The sequence below is a fragment of the Columba livia genome, chromosome 13 (genome assembly GCF_036013475.1).
Source record: "Columba livia isolate bColLiv1 breed racing homer chromosome 13, bColLiv1.pat.W.v2, whole genome shotgun sequence".
Taxonomy (NCBI): domain Eukaryota; kingdom Metazoa; phylum Chordata; class Aves; order Columbiformes; family Columbidae; genus Columba; species Columba livia.
In genome coordinates, this window is record NC_088614.1 from 3,541,719 (window position 1) to 3,557,965 (window position 16,247).

General features: G+C 38.3%; 2 protein-coding genes across 25 annotated transcripts in view; one reads left to right on the top strand and one right to left on the bottom strand.

Annotated features, from left to right (window-relative positions):
* Positions 1 to 1,773, bottom strand: part of RPGRIP1L (RPGRIP1 like) — a 73,846-nt gene extending 72,073 nt beyond the window's left edge. For 5 of the 12 annotated variants that reach the window (XM_065028657.1, XM_065028660.1, XM_065028656.1 and 2 more), the window contains exons 1-2: positions 1,632 to 1,766; positions 66 to 198 (exon numbers count right to left, since the gene is read on the bottom strand). The gene's annotated coding sequence lies outside the window, so the exon portion shown is untranslated. Of the gene's footprint in view, positions 1 to 65; positions 199 to 1,631 lie in introns of all 12 variants that reach the window. The other 7 variants (XR_010465892.1, XR_010465893.1, XM_065028661.1 and 4 more) reach the window with 5 other exon arrangements.
* Positions 1,760 to 16,247, top strand: part of FTO (FTO alpha-ketoglutarate dependent dioxygenase) — a 431,926-nt gene continuing 417,438 nt past the window's right edge. For 7 of the 13 annotated variants that reach the window (XM_065028667.1, XM_065028676.1, XM_065028665.1 and 4 more), the window contains exon 1: positions 1,760 to 1,942. In XM_065028667.1, coding sequence (XP_064884739.1) covers positions 1,904 to 1,942 — 39 coding nt within the window. In that variant the 5' untranslated portion in view covers positions 1,760 to 1,903. Of the gene's footprint in view, positions 1,943 to 1,977; positions 2,326 to 10,966; positions 11,091 to 16,247 lie in introns of those variants that run through there. The other 6 variants (XM_065028669.1, XM_065028674.1, XM_065028670.1 and 3 more) reach the window with 4 other exon arrangements.

Here is a 16,247-nt window from a genome sequence, read left to right on the forward strand (position 1 = left end):
CTCAGTGTCAATCACAAACACTTAAACAAAACGACTTTCCTTGCAGTCAACAGTCCCAGCATTACCTCTAGAAGTATGAGACTTCTCCGGAGAGTTCCATATTACGTCTTTAGAAAGCAATTTCAAATCAACTAAATCTGACAAAATTGTACAGCAACACTGCTACAACAGTGATTGCACTTAAGAGTCCAGTATTGCCTAAAATAAAGCATAATAAAGCAAAAGAGAGATAAATTTGTAGCTGTATCTAGACGGATACATATGCCATGCTGAACCTCAACAACTTAAACCACTTTTCATTTGCAAATAATGTTATGCCACAGTCACTTCAGCATTTGTTCCTAAAAAAACGAGAAAAAAATAACCTCACGTACAAAGAGAGGAAAAACTTCAAGTTTGGTATAAGTAAGAATTTCAGATATAGCTACTGAAACTAAAGAAACCACAACTTTCTATATACTACACTACTTATGAAACTGGTGCTATCACTACAAAAAACTGCATGCAAGTTTGCAGTGTTTGGCAAGACCAGACAGTAACGAGTATTAAATATTTAAAGCTAAGTATCAAAGCTCATGCTTTATGTCCCAATCCTTATATAACTCCCAGAAGCACGCTGTTCTCCCAACACCATTTATATGTAGCAAAACTGAGGGGGGATTACCTAAAATTCCAAAGTTCTCAGCCAGTGAGTCTAGAAGGGGCGGTTTCTAGTGAAATCTTAAAAGTTGTAACACCAACTTAATTGCTTTCACAAGAATTTAGAAGTTAATGAGTCTTGGCCATGGCCAAGATGATGCTTTTCTTATAAAACCTGACTCAGCTTCTCTTGTACATGGAAGAGGGAAAAAAAAATTATATCTATATCTATATATATATATAAGGAGAGATAGGCTAAAATAGGGGGGTGGTCTATCACAAAGTATTTCCAGCCTACATTCTTCCTCTTTGATTCCTTAAAGATAAATGTTTGCATTCTGTTAGGCTTATCATATAAAACAATCTCATTTATTACTTGATAGGAGCGCACACACACATATCATCTTTCAAACACCATCTGTTGCAGTGTTGCGACTTTTAGGAGGTTGAAAGGAAAAAAAAAGCGAGAAAATATGGAAGATATTAGGACACAAGAGCAGCACATCCTGTCGTGGTCTGAGGGAGGAAACACCTCTCGGACCTGCAAGTCCTACCGCGACACAGAAAAATCAAAACAACCGTTTCTTGCCTTCAACGTATTTTAGAAAAGCTTTCCGAATTTCTACTCAGCTCTGGAGGGGCAGAGGCGGAGGGAACGCCCCCATTCCCCAATTCTTCCCGCCCTCGGGCACAGGGACACAACTCCCGCTTCCCCCAGCAGCCGCTGTACACACACCGAGGCGGCTGAGGAGGGCTCTGGGGCTACTTTTAAAAGAACGGCGGGGCACCCTGCGCTCTCCCACGGGCACAGAGCGAGGCAGCCTCAGCGGTCCGACACCAGCGCGCCGGGAGCGCAGCCCCGGGCCGAGCTCTCCCGAACCCCGCCAGACCCGCTCCTCAGCGGCACCCTCGCCGCGGGCCACAGCAACATATCCCACTGAGCAGCTCCATCACTGCCCTCCCAGAGGAGGAGCAGCTCCCCCCATACTCACAGTTCCCTCCTGCTCTACGTCTCCTTTCAGCGCTCCGTTAGCAACTGCCCCTGTTGCTAACAGGGCCCTTCCACTTCCGGGGAGCGCAGCGCCGCGCTGCCTGCTGGGGGTTGTAGTTCGGGGAGGGGCTCAGCACCGCCCCCGCCGCGCGCACCGGGACTGCGGGCTGATCGCGGCCACCTGCTCCCCGCGCGGCGCGCCGGGAGTTGTAGTTGCCCCGGGAGCTGCGTGCGGGGCCGGGGCGAGCAGGACGGCTCCCGCCGCGTGCCGCTATGAAGAGGAGAGCGGGGGAGCGGGAGAAAGAGCTGAAGGTATTTTCTCTTTGCTTCCTGCTCCCCTCCGGCCCCGAGGAGCGAGCTCTCTTTCCTGCGGCTGCTGGGGCTGCAAGGGGCAGAGCCAGCCCGGGCTCCGGCAGCTGCAGCGCTGCAGTTGGGGACCTCGTGTTGATGGGGCCGCCGTGAAGTTGCTGGTGCCAGGGGAGCAGCGCGGGCGCCCCGTCTCGCGCCGCCCGCACGCGCGGCTGCTGCGCGTGCGGCCAACGGTCGCGGCTCAACGGTCGCCGGGGGCTCTGCGGCGGCTGGGAACGGCCGATGGCAGCCACCGGGGTGCGGCCCGGGCTGCGAGCCCCGCTGGTTAAGCGTGTGCCCTGGGTGTGCGGTGACCCCCGGTGCCGCCGGGGCCTGGCGGCTGCGAGGTGGGTGCCCGGGGCCGGCGGGGCGGGTTCCTGCTGCCTGCGCAGCGCTGCTGGCGCTTGGCGAGCGTGGGTTCCCTTCAGTGTGTAAAGAAGGGAACCTAGTGTGGCGTTGTGAGTAACTAATAATAAAGGGTTTTTTTACTCTCTGGGCTTTTAATTTAAAAGAGAGTTCCACAGTGTTTTCCCACTTAAATATGAGAAGAAACTTTTTCACAATAAGAGTGATGGAGCCTGGCCCAGGCTGCCCAGGGAGGTTGTGGAGTCTCCTTCTCTGCAGACATTCCAACCCGCCTGGACACCTTCCTGTGTAACCTCATCTGGGTGTTTCTGCTCCATGGGGGGATTGCACTGGATGAGCTTTCCAGGGCCCTTCCAACCCCTGACATTCTGGGGTTCTGTATTATGAGAAGCAGAGGTAAATATATAGTTTTGTCAATACATTGTCAGGGAGATGATGCGTTGTTATGAAACTGCGCTTGTACTGTCCACTTTTAAAACAGTCTTGCTCTACACCAAGCCTAATCTAAATAAACATTTCAAATACTGCTTTTCCTTGATAATGTGTGTAGATGTGATGCTCTTATGTGCTTACATTGAAGAAGTAATTACCCAGTGTAAGCAAACAACATTGGTGAATGTTTGTCTGTTTCAGGTGCCTTTGAAGGGCTTGTTTCTGCCACGTGGTACAATATTTGACTACAGCTCTTGCTGGTTGTTTTACTTCTGCTGATTTTGTTTGCAAAATAGTAGTACAGAGAAACAGAAAGTTACTTGTTTGAAAGCATAATGCTGATTTTAGTGATGTTAGTGGAAGGAAGGCTCATTCTGTTACACATTTAGAAAAAGCTTTCTCAGGTGTTAATCGGGTTCACCTTTTTGCATACAGAACATACTGATTTTGGTATTGTTATTAATTTACTCTTTGACATTAAAAGTTATTTCACTGGAGGGGCAGGGATAATGTCTGGCCTAAGTCTGTAAAATAATATTCTAATAGAAAAATAACTCTATAGCCTGTTCCTACTAGTAAGATTCTTAACAACTCTTTAAGGCCAACCTGGTCATTTTGTAATTAGTCTTTCTGCTCTCCCTCACTGCTGAAGGACAGTAATTTTAGTGTCTTCTTTGTGTTCTACTCTGCCTATATATGTGAAAACATATGCAGATGTAAGCTGTCCCGTCCAATCCAGTGTGATCGCGTTGCAGAAGAAAACCAACCCGTACCTTTTAATAGCCATCTAAGGGTTGTGTTCAATTTTTGTCTTTGCAATATATCTCAAATGTATTTGGAAATCATTTGCATTAGGAGAATAATTGCCATTGATAAGGTAATTGTGTATGTGAAGGAATAAGAGGGTGGAGCTGTGAACTACCTTGGCAAAAGCTGGAGGAGGACAAGGCAGTTGGGGTATCAGAGGAGCAACATGTAAGAAAAGCTCAAGGGAGCTGGAGTGAAAGGATGCTGCCATAGCCACAGCTAGATGTTGTAGGTGCAAAAATAGAGAATGACGAAAACTAAGAAGAGATCCTTAGAGAGGATTTAAAGGTGTGAATACTTATAGGATACCTTAGGGGGGATGTTGTAAATTGGGTACTACTGGAGAGAAACTTGGATTACATTGAAAGTGAAACAAAATGAGGCTCTAGAATGTCTTACAATAAAGCATGCCAAAGGAAAAGGGTGCAATGGGAAGAAGAAAGGTTCTACAAGATGTAATATATGCGGTTTGTTGTTTTTGTTTGTTTGCTTTTGGAAGCATCTTCATACTAGTATTATTTCATACAACTTAATTAGAATGGTAATATTTGGGCTCCTGGCACTATGCCAGTTAACCCCTAAGTCTCACTAATGTTGCTCACCTAAGAAATGCTGAAGGCAAAGGAATTGTGTCTTTATTGTAGTAGTTCTGCCAAGACTACCATTTAGGTCCTGATAAAAATATTTCATAGCAAACCAAATATTAGTGAGGTTAACCCGACCTCTTCTGGAGAATAAGATTTATGGGGACTACTAATGAGGGAAGTGGTTGGATAGAGAAGCCGGTTTGGATTATGTATCTCCTGGCAGTGCCTCGGTTCTGGAGAATTAAATCCTGAATAATAGTTCTTGTTTTGCTATAACTGTGTACAGTTAAATCGTGTCTATCAGAAGCCCGGTTGATTGGCTTTTGCTTTTGTAATTACGCAGTATGTTTCTTATATTTGATAAGCTGTTCTCTCCCTCAAATATTCATGTGTATAGCAAGTTTTGATTTATGCTGTTATAGAAGAGCACTTCTGTTCCAAGTACATGTGGTAGAATTTCTTTGGCATGCAGTGCTGTCATACAGCAATTTCTACTTTGCAGATCACTCAATTGGATTGAGTAAGATTGAGTGTGTCGGAGAAATGAAATTATTTATGCTAGTATTTGTTGTTTTAAGCCCATGAGGAGTAGGAGGACACAAATTCGTTCCTGGGAAGAGGGTCCAAAAGAGTTGGAAAACAATAGTTAATTACTCAGCTGTCTGAAACACCATGTCGTGGATGCTGTTGTCTTGCAGTATTTTTAAGTCTTAAGAGTAATAGTGTTTTGCTGTCCACTTAGGTTTCTAAAGACACCAGCAGAGATGTTGCATGCCATCAGCTTCTCTGGTCTTGCCCATAGCAAGAACTACTTCTGTGCATAAAACCAGAGCTGTTAGAGTAGATGTTGCTCATTAGCTGGAAAGGCATTTTAATGAAACAGTCAATTAAGAGTGTGTTTCATTTGTGTGTGTTTGTTTTATTTTTAATTTAGAATTTAGTTTCAGTGTGTAGCTATATTATTTTTTCTTTACTTTGGTTGGAGTTTTGGTAAGCTTGCAGTAAAGTTACTTTTTCTTTTTGCTGGGTGAGGAAAAGGTACCACATAAAGTAATACTGAACATAAACCTTTTATTTGGTAGTCTACTTACACTATTTTTTCCTTTTAATCTGGTAAGAAAGCTCTTTTGCTTTTAGAATGCTTATTATCTTGATTAATATTAACAAGTCAGTTTGTAAGACTGTTCTCAAGACTTAGTCAAAGTTTTTTTAAAGTAAGTTTCAGTGTGAGAGATGCCAAGTTCTAGTAACTACTTTTATATGCTTTTCTTGTCACTCTGTGCATATTAAGAGCATGTATCATTACCGTGTGAAAGATAAGATGCTCAGCTCATCTGTATTATTATTTTCCTTTAAAAGGATTACACTGATGGGTCTTCCGAACAGACCACTAAACTCCCTTCACAATTACCGTATGTAACTGTTTATGTGAATTCACATTACTGTGAAACCAGAATGGGTGACTGAGAATGTATTCCACAGACATTACAGTTATGTTTGAACAGCTCCCAGCACAGCTGGGACCCCAATCCAATAAAGTTATTGCTATACAAATAATAAATGCATCAATATGCACATATCTGAATATTCAGAAGGGCTTTTACAAAGATATTCATGTGCAATTTCACATTTGTGAGACATGTTAGACAAAGTGGCAAGGAAATATAAAGCTCTAAATAACACAAAGCTTTGTATGTATTTTATTTACAAGGAGGAAAAGGGAATATACAGTGGTTTGGCTGATATTTCAATGAAAAATCTTATTTCCTGCCACATGCTAATTTTTGCTGGCTGGAAAATAATATATATTTATGAGATAAAATAGGTTGCTTCAACATTAATACTCAGGGAAAAAATAGGCAAGTGCTCTTAGAGCACTGAGGAGCAGTGGAATGATTTTAGCATTAATGCTGAGAAATGTCATCCACGCCACGCAAAGAAGTATATAAACTTTAACATTGTCTTATCATAGTTTGTTCAAATATTACGTAGATTGCTTGTTTCTTGTTATTGTTCTCCCTCTTAAGATATGAAGACATGCAGCGTTTTCTAATTGACGGGTTAAATAGATTTTTTTTTTAGAAGTTGTATTTAGGAAAATTAAAGTTAGTGAAACAGCTTAGATGCAGTTAAATAAGCTTCTTGTCATGTCATATTTCTGCTTAAGTAAATGGTCTGCAGGTTTTAGCAGAATCAGCAGCCAATATGCCAGTAGCAATTTTTGCGGTAGTCACATTATTGGCCCTTCCCATTATTAATGAGACAATAATTAAGAAATAGTGTTGATAGTCACATAACACATGATTTGTATTTTGGAAACAGCCAGGTAGAAGCCTTGCATATGCAGAATAAAATACAAGAAAGAATGAGTGGCAAATGTTCCTTGCTTTTAAATTCATCACATTCCTGCTGCTTAAATTGCCTCAGCTGCTAATGCTGGAACCATTACAGTAATGGACTCGGCAAATGAAGGAGAACCAAGACATACACACTTTATTACTGGAGGGGTAATTTTCTCTTCATCTGTAATAGCAGCAGTGCCTAGTATTGATCAGACCATCAAGATACTAATCCTCTGTAAAATTACTTGTTATAACTGAAAATGTGTTAATCCAAATCAGTCTGTGTCCTGGCTTTCTACTTACTGTTGAATACAGACTATTAGATGGTTTATTTTTTGTGATTTAAAGCCTTTATATTGATAATAGTAGGAGCTTCCTTTGCAAGAACGCGTGCTTAATCTAAGTGATGGCCCAGGGTCGTCTTTTTGTTTTAACTAGAACATCACCCACTTAATTAAGAAGTGCGTGTCTATCCTGCTGCTCTGAATTATATTGGTACTTTAGGCTCTGCAGGTTTATTAAACATGTTGTTTTACATTCAGTCTCTTGTTTGTTTTTTTTTTTTTTTTTTGCTGTAAATAAGAACAGGTCTATGCTTCACATATTAGAATTCTCTAAGATCTTGGAGATAAGGATGTGAGGATACTGAAAACACTAATTCATGTTTTGTTGCTATGGCCTGTAAAGCTATTCTCTATGAGAGTAATGTAAGAGAAGTCAAATGCCGGGGGTCTAAAGGTCTTCAGTTTACTTTAATCCTAGTGATCCACTCATGAGACAGTGGTATGTGAGCTGTGCATATTCCATATCCAAATAGGCACAAATAAGCACTCTCGGGAAGGCTTTTTTTTAAAAAAAAAAAAAAATTTTTTCCTCTCTACCTCATCTATTTTTTCATAGTCTTGTATGTTAAGATTGTAGCTCATGTCTGCTACTTGTATAGCCTCTAGCCAACTGAAGTTTTGGCTCAGTTGCATGTCAGAAGTACAATAGCTGTTACAGGTACGCGACACCTCGTAGGACATGGCTGCACGAAAAGGTTCCATTGACCCTGACCTTTCATTAGACTTATTAATATGTGTTCCTACCACACGGCAGCCTTTGGTATCTTGCCAGCTTCTTGAGGGCAAGAAGCATCCTCGAAGTTACGCTGCCAAATAGAAGAGGAACTTGACAGTTTTTTGTTGTCTTAGTAGATTTGCAACTAGACTGTTATTAAACATAAGTATGTTCTTAAGCAGCAACACTGAGACAAATAAAACAATTGTTTACAAATCCAGCATTAGATGTGCAGTGTCTAAAAACATGATGCTAGTTGTTTGCATTCTTTTAAAAAATATTTCTACAACTTGTGGCATTCAGGAAAATTAAATTTACACCCAACCCAAAACAAGGGAAAGTACATTGTGGAAATCCTTCCTGTTTTCTGCAGAAAATAAAACTTCATGTAGATTGAATATTTGGTTTTGAATGAACATCATTCTGGAGAGGAATCTTGTGTGAGTCGTTAGCAGGTGGTTTGATTTCAGAAAGCTAGGTAGTCTCAGATGTAGGTCACCCAGTCCCTGTTGTCTTCTGATTAGGAACTTGGCTTACAGTCTTTGAAGTTTCAGATGAAAATTGGCATTTTTGCAATGAAGATATGGTGAAATGTCCCTGCTGGAGGTGAAGTACTGGGCCTACTATTATTTATAGATTTGGAGAACATTTAATGAATAATTATTATACTTTTTTACACCAGATAGGATTCAGTTTCATCTGATCCAGGTTAATGAAAACTAGACAGACCAAATAGTGAATGCCTAAAGCTCGTTTCTGTTCCACTGCAATTGGTGATGAAACTTACTCAACCTTCAGCTGAAGAAGGATAGGGCTCTCATGCTTTTAATAATTCATCAATTTCTTAAATTATTTAATTAATCTTTAGTGACCTAGAGCATCAGATGATCCTCTTCAGTTGAGCCTAAAAAGGCCTATAGTGTATTACTGTATCCTGTTAGGTTCACTAGTGAAGTGCAAAACATGATTATGAATATTTAGTGGCATTTAAGGTGTGGGACAGATTGAGCATATCTTTGAAGCCTTCTTGGATAGAAGATGATAGTGCTGTAATTTCAAAACACATTTTTTTTTAGTTACTGGTGTCTTACTATGAGAGGATACTCTGTTCTACATTATTTATCCTAACAGGGGTTTTTTTGCCGTTGTACACATGCTACACCACTTTCTAAAAGAATTACATCTTTATCTTATAGAACTTGTTCAGTTTCATTTTGCCCTTTTATCTGATGCTCATCCCACCATTTTTATTTAAGACTGTAAAGTTACTTTAGTGTAACTGCTATTGTCACCTTTGCCCTCAGCTAATCAAATAGTTTACCTTGAGGGAAGCATTTATCTCCCACTTTCATTATTATTATTTTAGTAGCTGTAAAGATATATATTTTATGTCTCCAGAAGGCTGTAACAGTGAAACGAGGTATTGATCTGCTGTATTTGGCAATTTCTTTCCACCTTGCCATCGATATCATGTCAGCCTCTGTCTGTACTGTGGTTGACCTCACAAATAGCTCTTTATGTTCCCATTGGATTCAAATGATATACTATGCTCAAAACTAAATCAATGAATGATTATAAAGTTTTTAGTATTATTTCATAACCCCGAGGCAACTGGTACTTCATGCAGTGAATACTTGAAGAGGTACCTGATTAAAATAGGTTACTGATTCTGTTCTAAGGTTTAAAGTTGTATTTAATTCAAGCATCTCCAAATATTCAATTCTGATTTGTGTATTTCTATACAATACTAAAATTACTGAAATTTCTGCCTGTAATTGACTGGAGAGGCTCTGGTCTATAATGACAAAAGATTTTACTTAAAGCAAAACCTCTCACTTCTGATACATGCTGCATTCTTGGTTTTGAGTGCAAACATGTCACGCACTGGATCTTGCCAGTAAAAGATCACGAATGTTACACTTTATATGCTTTAAGGGGAAGAAATTAAGGTAAAGATCTGATAAGATTTTCACCTGCAAAAAGTGAACAGTAAGTGAATGCAAATTTGGACTGGAAAACGTTGTTCCTGATACACCTTGCCTATACTTCTGACAGTTTAACTAGTAAAATTCATGTTCAAATACACATTTAATAGATAAAAAAAACCCCAAAACCTCTGAATGGAAATAGGTAGATTTTTCACAAGCATTTAAAGGACTTTAGAAGCCCAGTCCTGTTGATACTGAATGTGCTCTCAAGGTGGGCAAGGAGCTTTTGAAAATCTGACTCATTTCAAAGCAGTAGGCCTCTTCAAATGTACATCTGTATTCAGAAAGGGCTGACTCAAGGCAGTGTACAAAAGGATAGGTTTATGCAAATTAGACAACAGTTTGCACGTCTGGAAACAACTTGTATTTGGCTGTATTCTCTTCTGATTTTATTTTACATTTACTTCTAATGTAAATGATGCCATTGCAGCAGGTAATGATGTTCTTCTGCTCAAATGAAATACTTCATGGTCTGGTATCTAAACCATGTGATGGGGAAACAACTGCAGGTGATAAAATATTGAACAGAGTGGTATTGTGCATATGTGTGTACCTAATCACCTGATGAAAACAGAACAAATAATTTAATCCAAATAAACTATGTAGGAGTAAGTTATTTGGAGCCCTCATCATAAGCAGTGCATATAAACAACAGTGAAATGACCAACTTCTGCATTGGAAAGCTTATTTGCAGTTGGAGCTAGAAATTTTGTAATAAACTTTTTTAAAGAAAATTAGAATTTGTCAAGCCTAACACTTTTGCAAGACATTTACACAGAAAATTTGTGGAAAGTTGTTTCAATAAGATAGATCTAGAGTATTTCCATTATGCATTCTGAGACCAGCTATGTGGCATATTTTAGTATGCAATATAAAACCAGTGGAAATTACACCAAAGATCTGATCAGTTTGAAACTGTTTTTGTAAGCCTGGAGTTTTTCTGAAATATTGAAGTTTTTTTTTTTTTTTTTTTTTTTTTTTGTTTTGTTTTTTTTTTTTTAATGTACTGCAGCTAAAATTCAAAATTCAAATTCAAAAAATCCACTTCTGTCTTCTATCCAGGTAGGAACCAAAAGCTAACTTTTACTAAACTTGTTATTTGAGATATAGTGTTTGCTGGATCTGATAAGTGGTAAGATCCAAAGACAGTTCCATTCCCCACTTTCCAGCTGTTCCCTTGTCAGTCCTTTAGAATAAGTTGGATTGAATCAGTAGTGTGGCTCCTTTCATCATTGGTAATGGGTAAGAGAAATTGTTTAGCTTTGGTCTGGATTTTTTACTGTGATGACTAGTGTAGTTGGCGGTTACCTTTTCTGGATGTTCAGTGCTCTGGTTTTTGCCTTTGGCACGCAAAATATAATAAGTGTAACGTATTACTGGTTTTGTTTCTTTTCGAACTTCATGAAGATGGTGGTACTTGAACTTTTCAAGAGGAAAAGTACGGGGACAAATGCTAGTTTGACCAGACTTCTCCCATTCCTTAAAACAGAAGCTATTAAGCCTCTGCATTGTCAAGTTTGGAAACCTTCTGGTATGTGCTGCCTTTCATTTCTTGAGTTTCTGTTGCTGGTGTCTGAAAAATAGTTTTGTGATCTCCTGCCTTCGTGCCTTCTCCCAATGTGTGTGCATGATGCTGTGTGTGTTTTTGTGGTGTGCTTTTTGTTCGTTTGTTTTACAAAAAGAATTTATGCTTCTGGATTCCTGAAAGCTATTTGTTGTCATCAGGGCAGTAGGTTGGTCATTATCTATGATCTGAAAAGTGCTGAGGGTGTGACTTGTGCAGTAGAATGTACCAATATAGTTCCTGCCTTAAAGAGTTTGTGCTCTGTGTGTGTCTCTGTGTACGTGACAGACAAGTGGTTTTATGCTTCACAATCCAAACATATTCCTCATAAATAGTAACAATTCATTTTCCCTTTAGTTTGCAAAGCACAGTTTGTGAATAGGGTCTTCAATGTGTTGCTATCATAACAGAAATTGGTACAAAGCAGTAATGTCACAAATGGGATGATACCAGTGACCCAGCAAAAAGAAACAAGCACTTTGCATGTTGATCTGTTTTGTTAAAGGGCAATATTTGGCCCTGTAAGTGAAGGAGAGATGAACTGTTCATGAAAAGGGCATAAAGACCTAACCCATATGATCCTTTGTCAGCCTGATTAAATTTAGTGTCAAGCACTCATTCATATGAAAGATGAGCGGCATCACTGTTTATCTAATAAAAAAAAAGTATTTCTATTTTTCCTGAAGTCTTTTATATGTTAATACAGGCAAACGTGAATATGATCACATAATTTAAATGTGTAAGTAAAAAATATACATCTTTACTGGCAATGGGTTAAAAGTAAGATGTATATGTTTTATGCAAAATAAAGCAATTTCATTGTTAATCATGCTGTTCAAGCCATAACTCCACACAAAGCAGTGCTTTTAAACAAATAGAAAATACTGTTATTGTACCATTTATAACAGAAATGCGTAGTATATTTAGAGACTGATGCAAAGTATTGAATCATGTGCTGTAATGTATGCTCCTTTCACAATATTAATATACAAATGCAGAATTAAAATTCCAGGTGATTGTATTAGCCCTGAGTGTAAGGTGTTAGGCTCTGCTTTTCAATACTAGAAGAAACCTTGGTGTTTATAAAAATGGAAACATTTTGGAAACAAATGCATTCCATTACAAGAAAAACAAAGAATTTATTGTGTAACAGTTGAACTTCTCTGAAATATTAAAAGAAAGAGAAAGGAAGAAGTTGAGATGTTTTTCCCCTCACCCTTCCTACCCTGCCAAATCTGGTTTGCTTAAAACAACTCCTGGGAGTTCTGTTTAACGTTATACTTTGCATGCATTTGTGATTTGAAATACAAAAAAAAAAGAAGTCAAATTTGAGAGAGACAGTTTGAATGGCATGCTGTCAGTTTGGCTCTTCATGAATTGGCAATGGTCTCATTTAGGACTTTCAAATATGTGTCTGCCTGGACAGAATGAGACCGTTTTGCATGTTCTTCAGAAGACAACCACTCCTTGCTGCCTCACAGTATTCAGTGGTGCATGACAGTTGCCCTTCATTGCTGTCTTCTTCGAACTTAACCTTTGACCGTCCACTTAGTCGCTGTGCAATGGTTGGAGCAGGCCAAGATGTTCGTGAATGACGGGCATCGGCTTGCAACGTGCTTGTCATTATTTGACTGTCAAAAGTAGCCTGCCATTGGGCTCCATCAAGGTTTGAAACCTATGTGCAGCAGCCCATACTACTTAACTTCCAAGACTGTCAACGAAACGATCAAATGTGCATAAAAAATGTGTGTTGAATACATCTTTGATCATAATATAGGGAGATATTTTTTGTGTGCACTAAATGTATTCATATGATTTTCACAGGGCCAAGAGGTTGAATCTGCTGCCATGGTAAAAAGTGAACTGTTGTCTCCTGTGGTCTAAGTTTCAAATAGCACGATTTAGATTTCAACAGCTCTGCCAGTTAAACTCTCAGCTTGTCTCGCGTATCGTATCAGCTTTTCAGCCAGCAGTATTAGCAGCGAGATACTAGGCGAGTAGTGCCTGAGGTTAGCTGTCAAACTGGAATGTTATTTTGGATCTTGCTGTAGTGTAATATTATAGAAGGAGGTCAGGCTGTGTCATTTGTACAGCAGTTGTGTGAACTTAAAATGCCTGAAATGTTATTTATTTTGGGTACTTTTTTTTTTTTTTCTCTTGGAAGAGTTGAAGAGGAGATAAAATTTATTATAAAAAAATAAGAAACCTAAGGCAATGTAAAATTGTCATTTTTCTCTCAAGCACAGAATACAGTGCATAAAAGAGCATCAAAATTCAATATTAAGAGTCAGTAAGGCTGAAAATTGCTAAGTAATTAATACTTGACATTGAAAATACTTAACAGGCACACATATTTGTATCTTCTGATAATGAATGCTGTAAACATTTGGGGCTGAGCCTCATACTTAAATTAACAAATGGGAATTGTACCCCTGGATTAATTAGGAACATAGGCTTGGTATGTAGGTAAATCACTTATGCAAACTATCATATATTAACAAATGCTTTGAATTGCTTCATGCTTGGAAAAGTCATATCCCGCTTTAGTGTAATATTCGCTATTCACTTGGGCAAAAGCCATCTGTAGCTGCAGCTTATTTTATTGAATTTCAAACATCTCTGTTTTCTTCTATCAAGATATCACAGTTCATTTGCAATTGAAATGGTATATGAAAATGACCTCACAAAATATAAATATCAGCTTAAAAAAAAGGAGATTCAGTAGAGCTTGTTTGTAACGACTTCTGTTGAAATAATAAAAGTAGTGTTCTCTTGCTAACTGGCTATAACATTATTTTTTCCTTCATGTTTCAAAACATTGTCATGCTAATTTAGTAAAAACAATAAAGTGATAGAAAGTGGTTAGTGGTTAGATTGCTTAGAAACAAAAAGCATTATTTTAATAATATTTTTGTCCTCTGTATTTTCTGAACCTGGTTTTATTTTTTTCTGCTTACAATGTCATTTGCAAGAGACCTCAGTTCAGATGCACTGATCTAAAATAGTCAGTTGTGTCACGGAGATCTCTTAGTCTTTGATCTTCTTGCTCTTAATCATAAATGCTGTTGCTGTTTAATAACAGTCTAACGCTTTGATTGAGTCTTTGCTAATGCATTAATCTGTGCCTAGTCTGAAATGGAGTATAAAATGGATGCTTTCACATGTGTGTTTGCACACATATATGTATATATGCATGCCATAAATGTGCAAAATTCTTTGGCAAAGTGGACTGTTATTAGATTTCAAACTAATATTATGCTAAACACTTGATCCTGGTCACGAAGCTACTGTTATGAAGTTTTGGTTTATGTTTCCCTCTTCTTGAGTAATGTATACCTGCACAGTACATTTTGATGAAGGAGGAATGAATTTTTGAAGTGTATATGTGCAAATATGCAATCATTTAAGTGCATTTAAACATCCAAATAATTAATGAGCCATTGTGTTTGTTGTTGTGGTCTCTGAACTTAACTACTTTCTTGGTCTCCAGGGTTTAAAAAAATGTTACCAAAACAAATAGAAAAATTGACCAGACTACTTTTAAAATGAAGGAATGTTATCTTCCATTTCAGAAAGATGTTGCTCTTTCTCTTACTCTACAAACCAGAATTTAATTTCTAGTGGGAGTTAATAATACTGTTTGTAGTTGTGTTCCTGGGAAAAAAAAAGTTTAGAATCTTCAAGCACAAATCTTTTATTTCACTTGGAAGTATAGAATATCTGTTCTTCCTCTAACCAGAGGCTGCCTTTTTTTCTTATTTTGAAGTAAGTTATTTACAGAAGAAACTGAGTGTTTTTGAGTTTATGGCAAGTATGTTCATATCCTTGTATTTTTCTAAATAGAAAAAGTCCTTTCGTTAATGCTGTCCAGTCTGTGTAATAATTAAGCAGTTTGTGTTGATCGTCTTCTTGCCTTGCAGATCTTCGAAACTTATCGCTAATTTTAAAAGATATAGAGAAGCCAGTTCATTAACATAAAATGCAATAAAAAGTAAGTTCTCGTGTTCAGATTATTATGTATTAAGAGTTATGAGGTGTTGTCTTTTCCCATTGTCTTAAAAGATATAAGGAATGTTGCCATGAAAGCATTTTCCAACTTTCTTTAGACGTTAGAATCAAATGCTGCGAAGTTAAAATACAGTGCAGCAGTTTGGTGTTCTGAATTAAGAGTATTCTGACTGAAAGCAACATGTTTTAATCAAGCCAAGAAACTTCTGAAGTTGTTTTCAGAATGGCAGGAGTTGTACATGTGCTTTTAATTGCAACTTCCAGAAATTATTCAAAAACTGAGAGGTTAAACATCCACGATCCTCTGTGGTGTTACAGGAGAAAAATAAATACTATTACCCAAAATAAGAGAGAAGTAGGTACCTTAACAGAAGTGCTTTGTTGTCACCTATACTCTCTGCAGTACAAATATCAGCTTGTCACAAGGGTTGAGACCTTTGTAGTGCATTCTTTCAGGGTACAAATCTGTCTCTCTTCTGCCTTTAATGCAATAGCTGTGAAATATCTGTATTAGGTAAAATAGAGGTTAAGGCACCTTAAGGGCACTGAATTCTTATCTTTTTTTACTAGCAGTGGTGTCAACATGTACTAAAATGTGATGACCTACTCTCCTCTTTGATAAAAAGGAAAATGACCTGTCTACTGTGGATGGTGATAGAGTTGCCTGGGGCAGATTATATTGTCACTTTCTTTAGTATTGGCGTGTAGAAAAATAAAAAAGGCCAGGATATTTCTGTTTACTATAGAAGTATTTGACATTTCTAGCTACTGATAAAATATACTCAGGGGTAGAAAAGAAGAAACTGGTTTATGCTACTAAACAAGGTTGTGAAGAAATGCAGAGATTCTTTATTGTGTGAGCCCTTGGTATCACAGGACACATGATACGTATCAAGAGATTCCTTCTGATGACTTTAGACACTCAAAGTTCAAGTTCTGCATTTAACCCTGCTTTCTACTTGTCTGTGGCCTTTTGGTATACAAAAGCTGTCATCTCTTGAGTCATGTCTTGAAATCCTGATGTACCTGTGTAGTGTGCAACTTGGAGAGTTTAATCATGCAATTCCGTAATACAGCTAACAAAATTTCTTATATTCTGGAAATAATTGGTGTCCC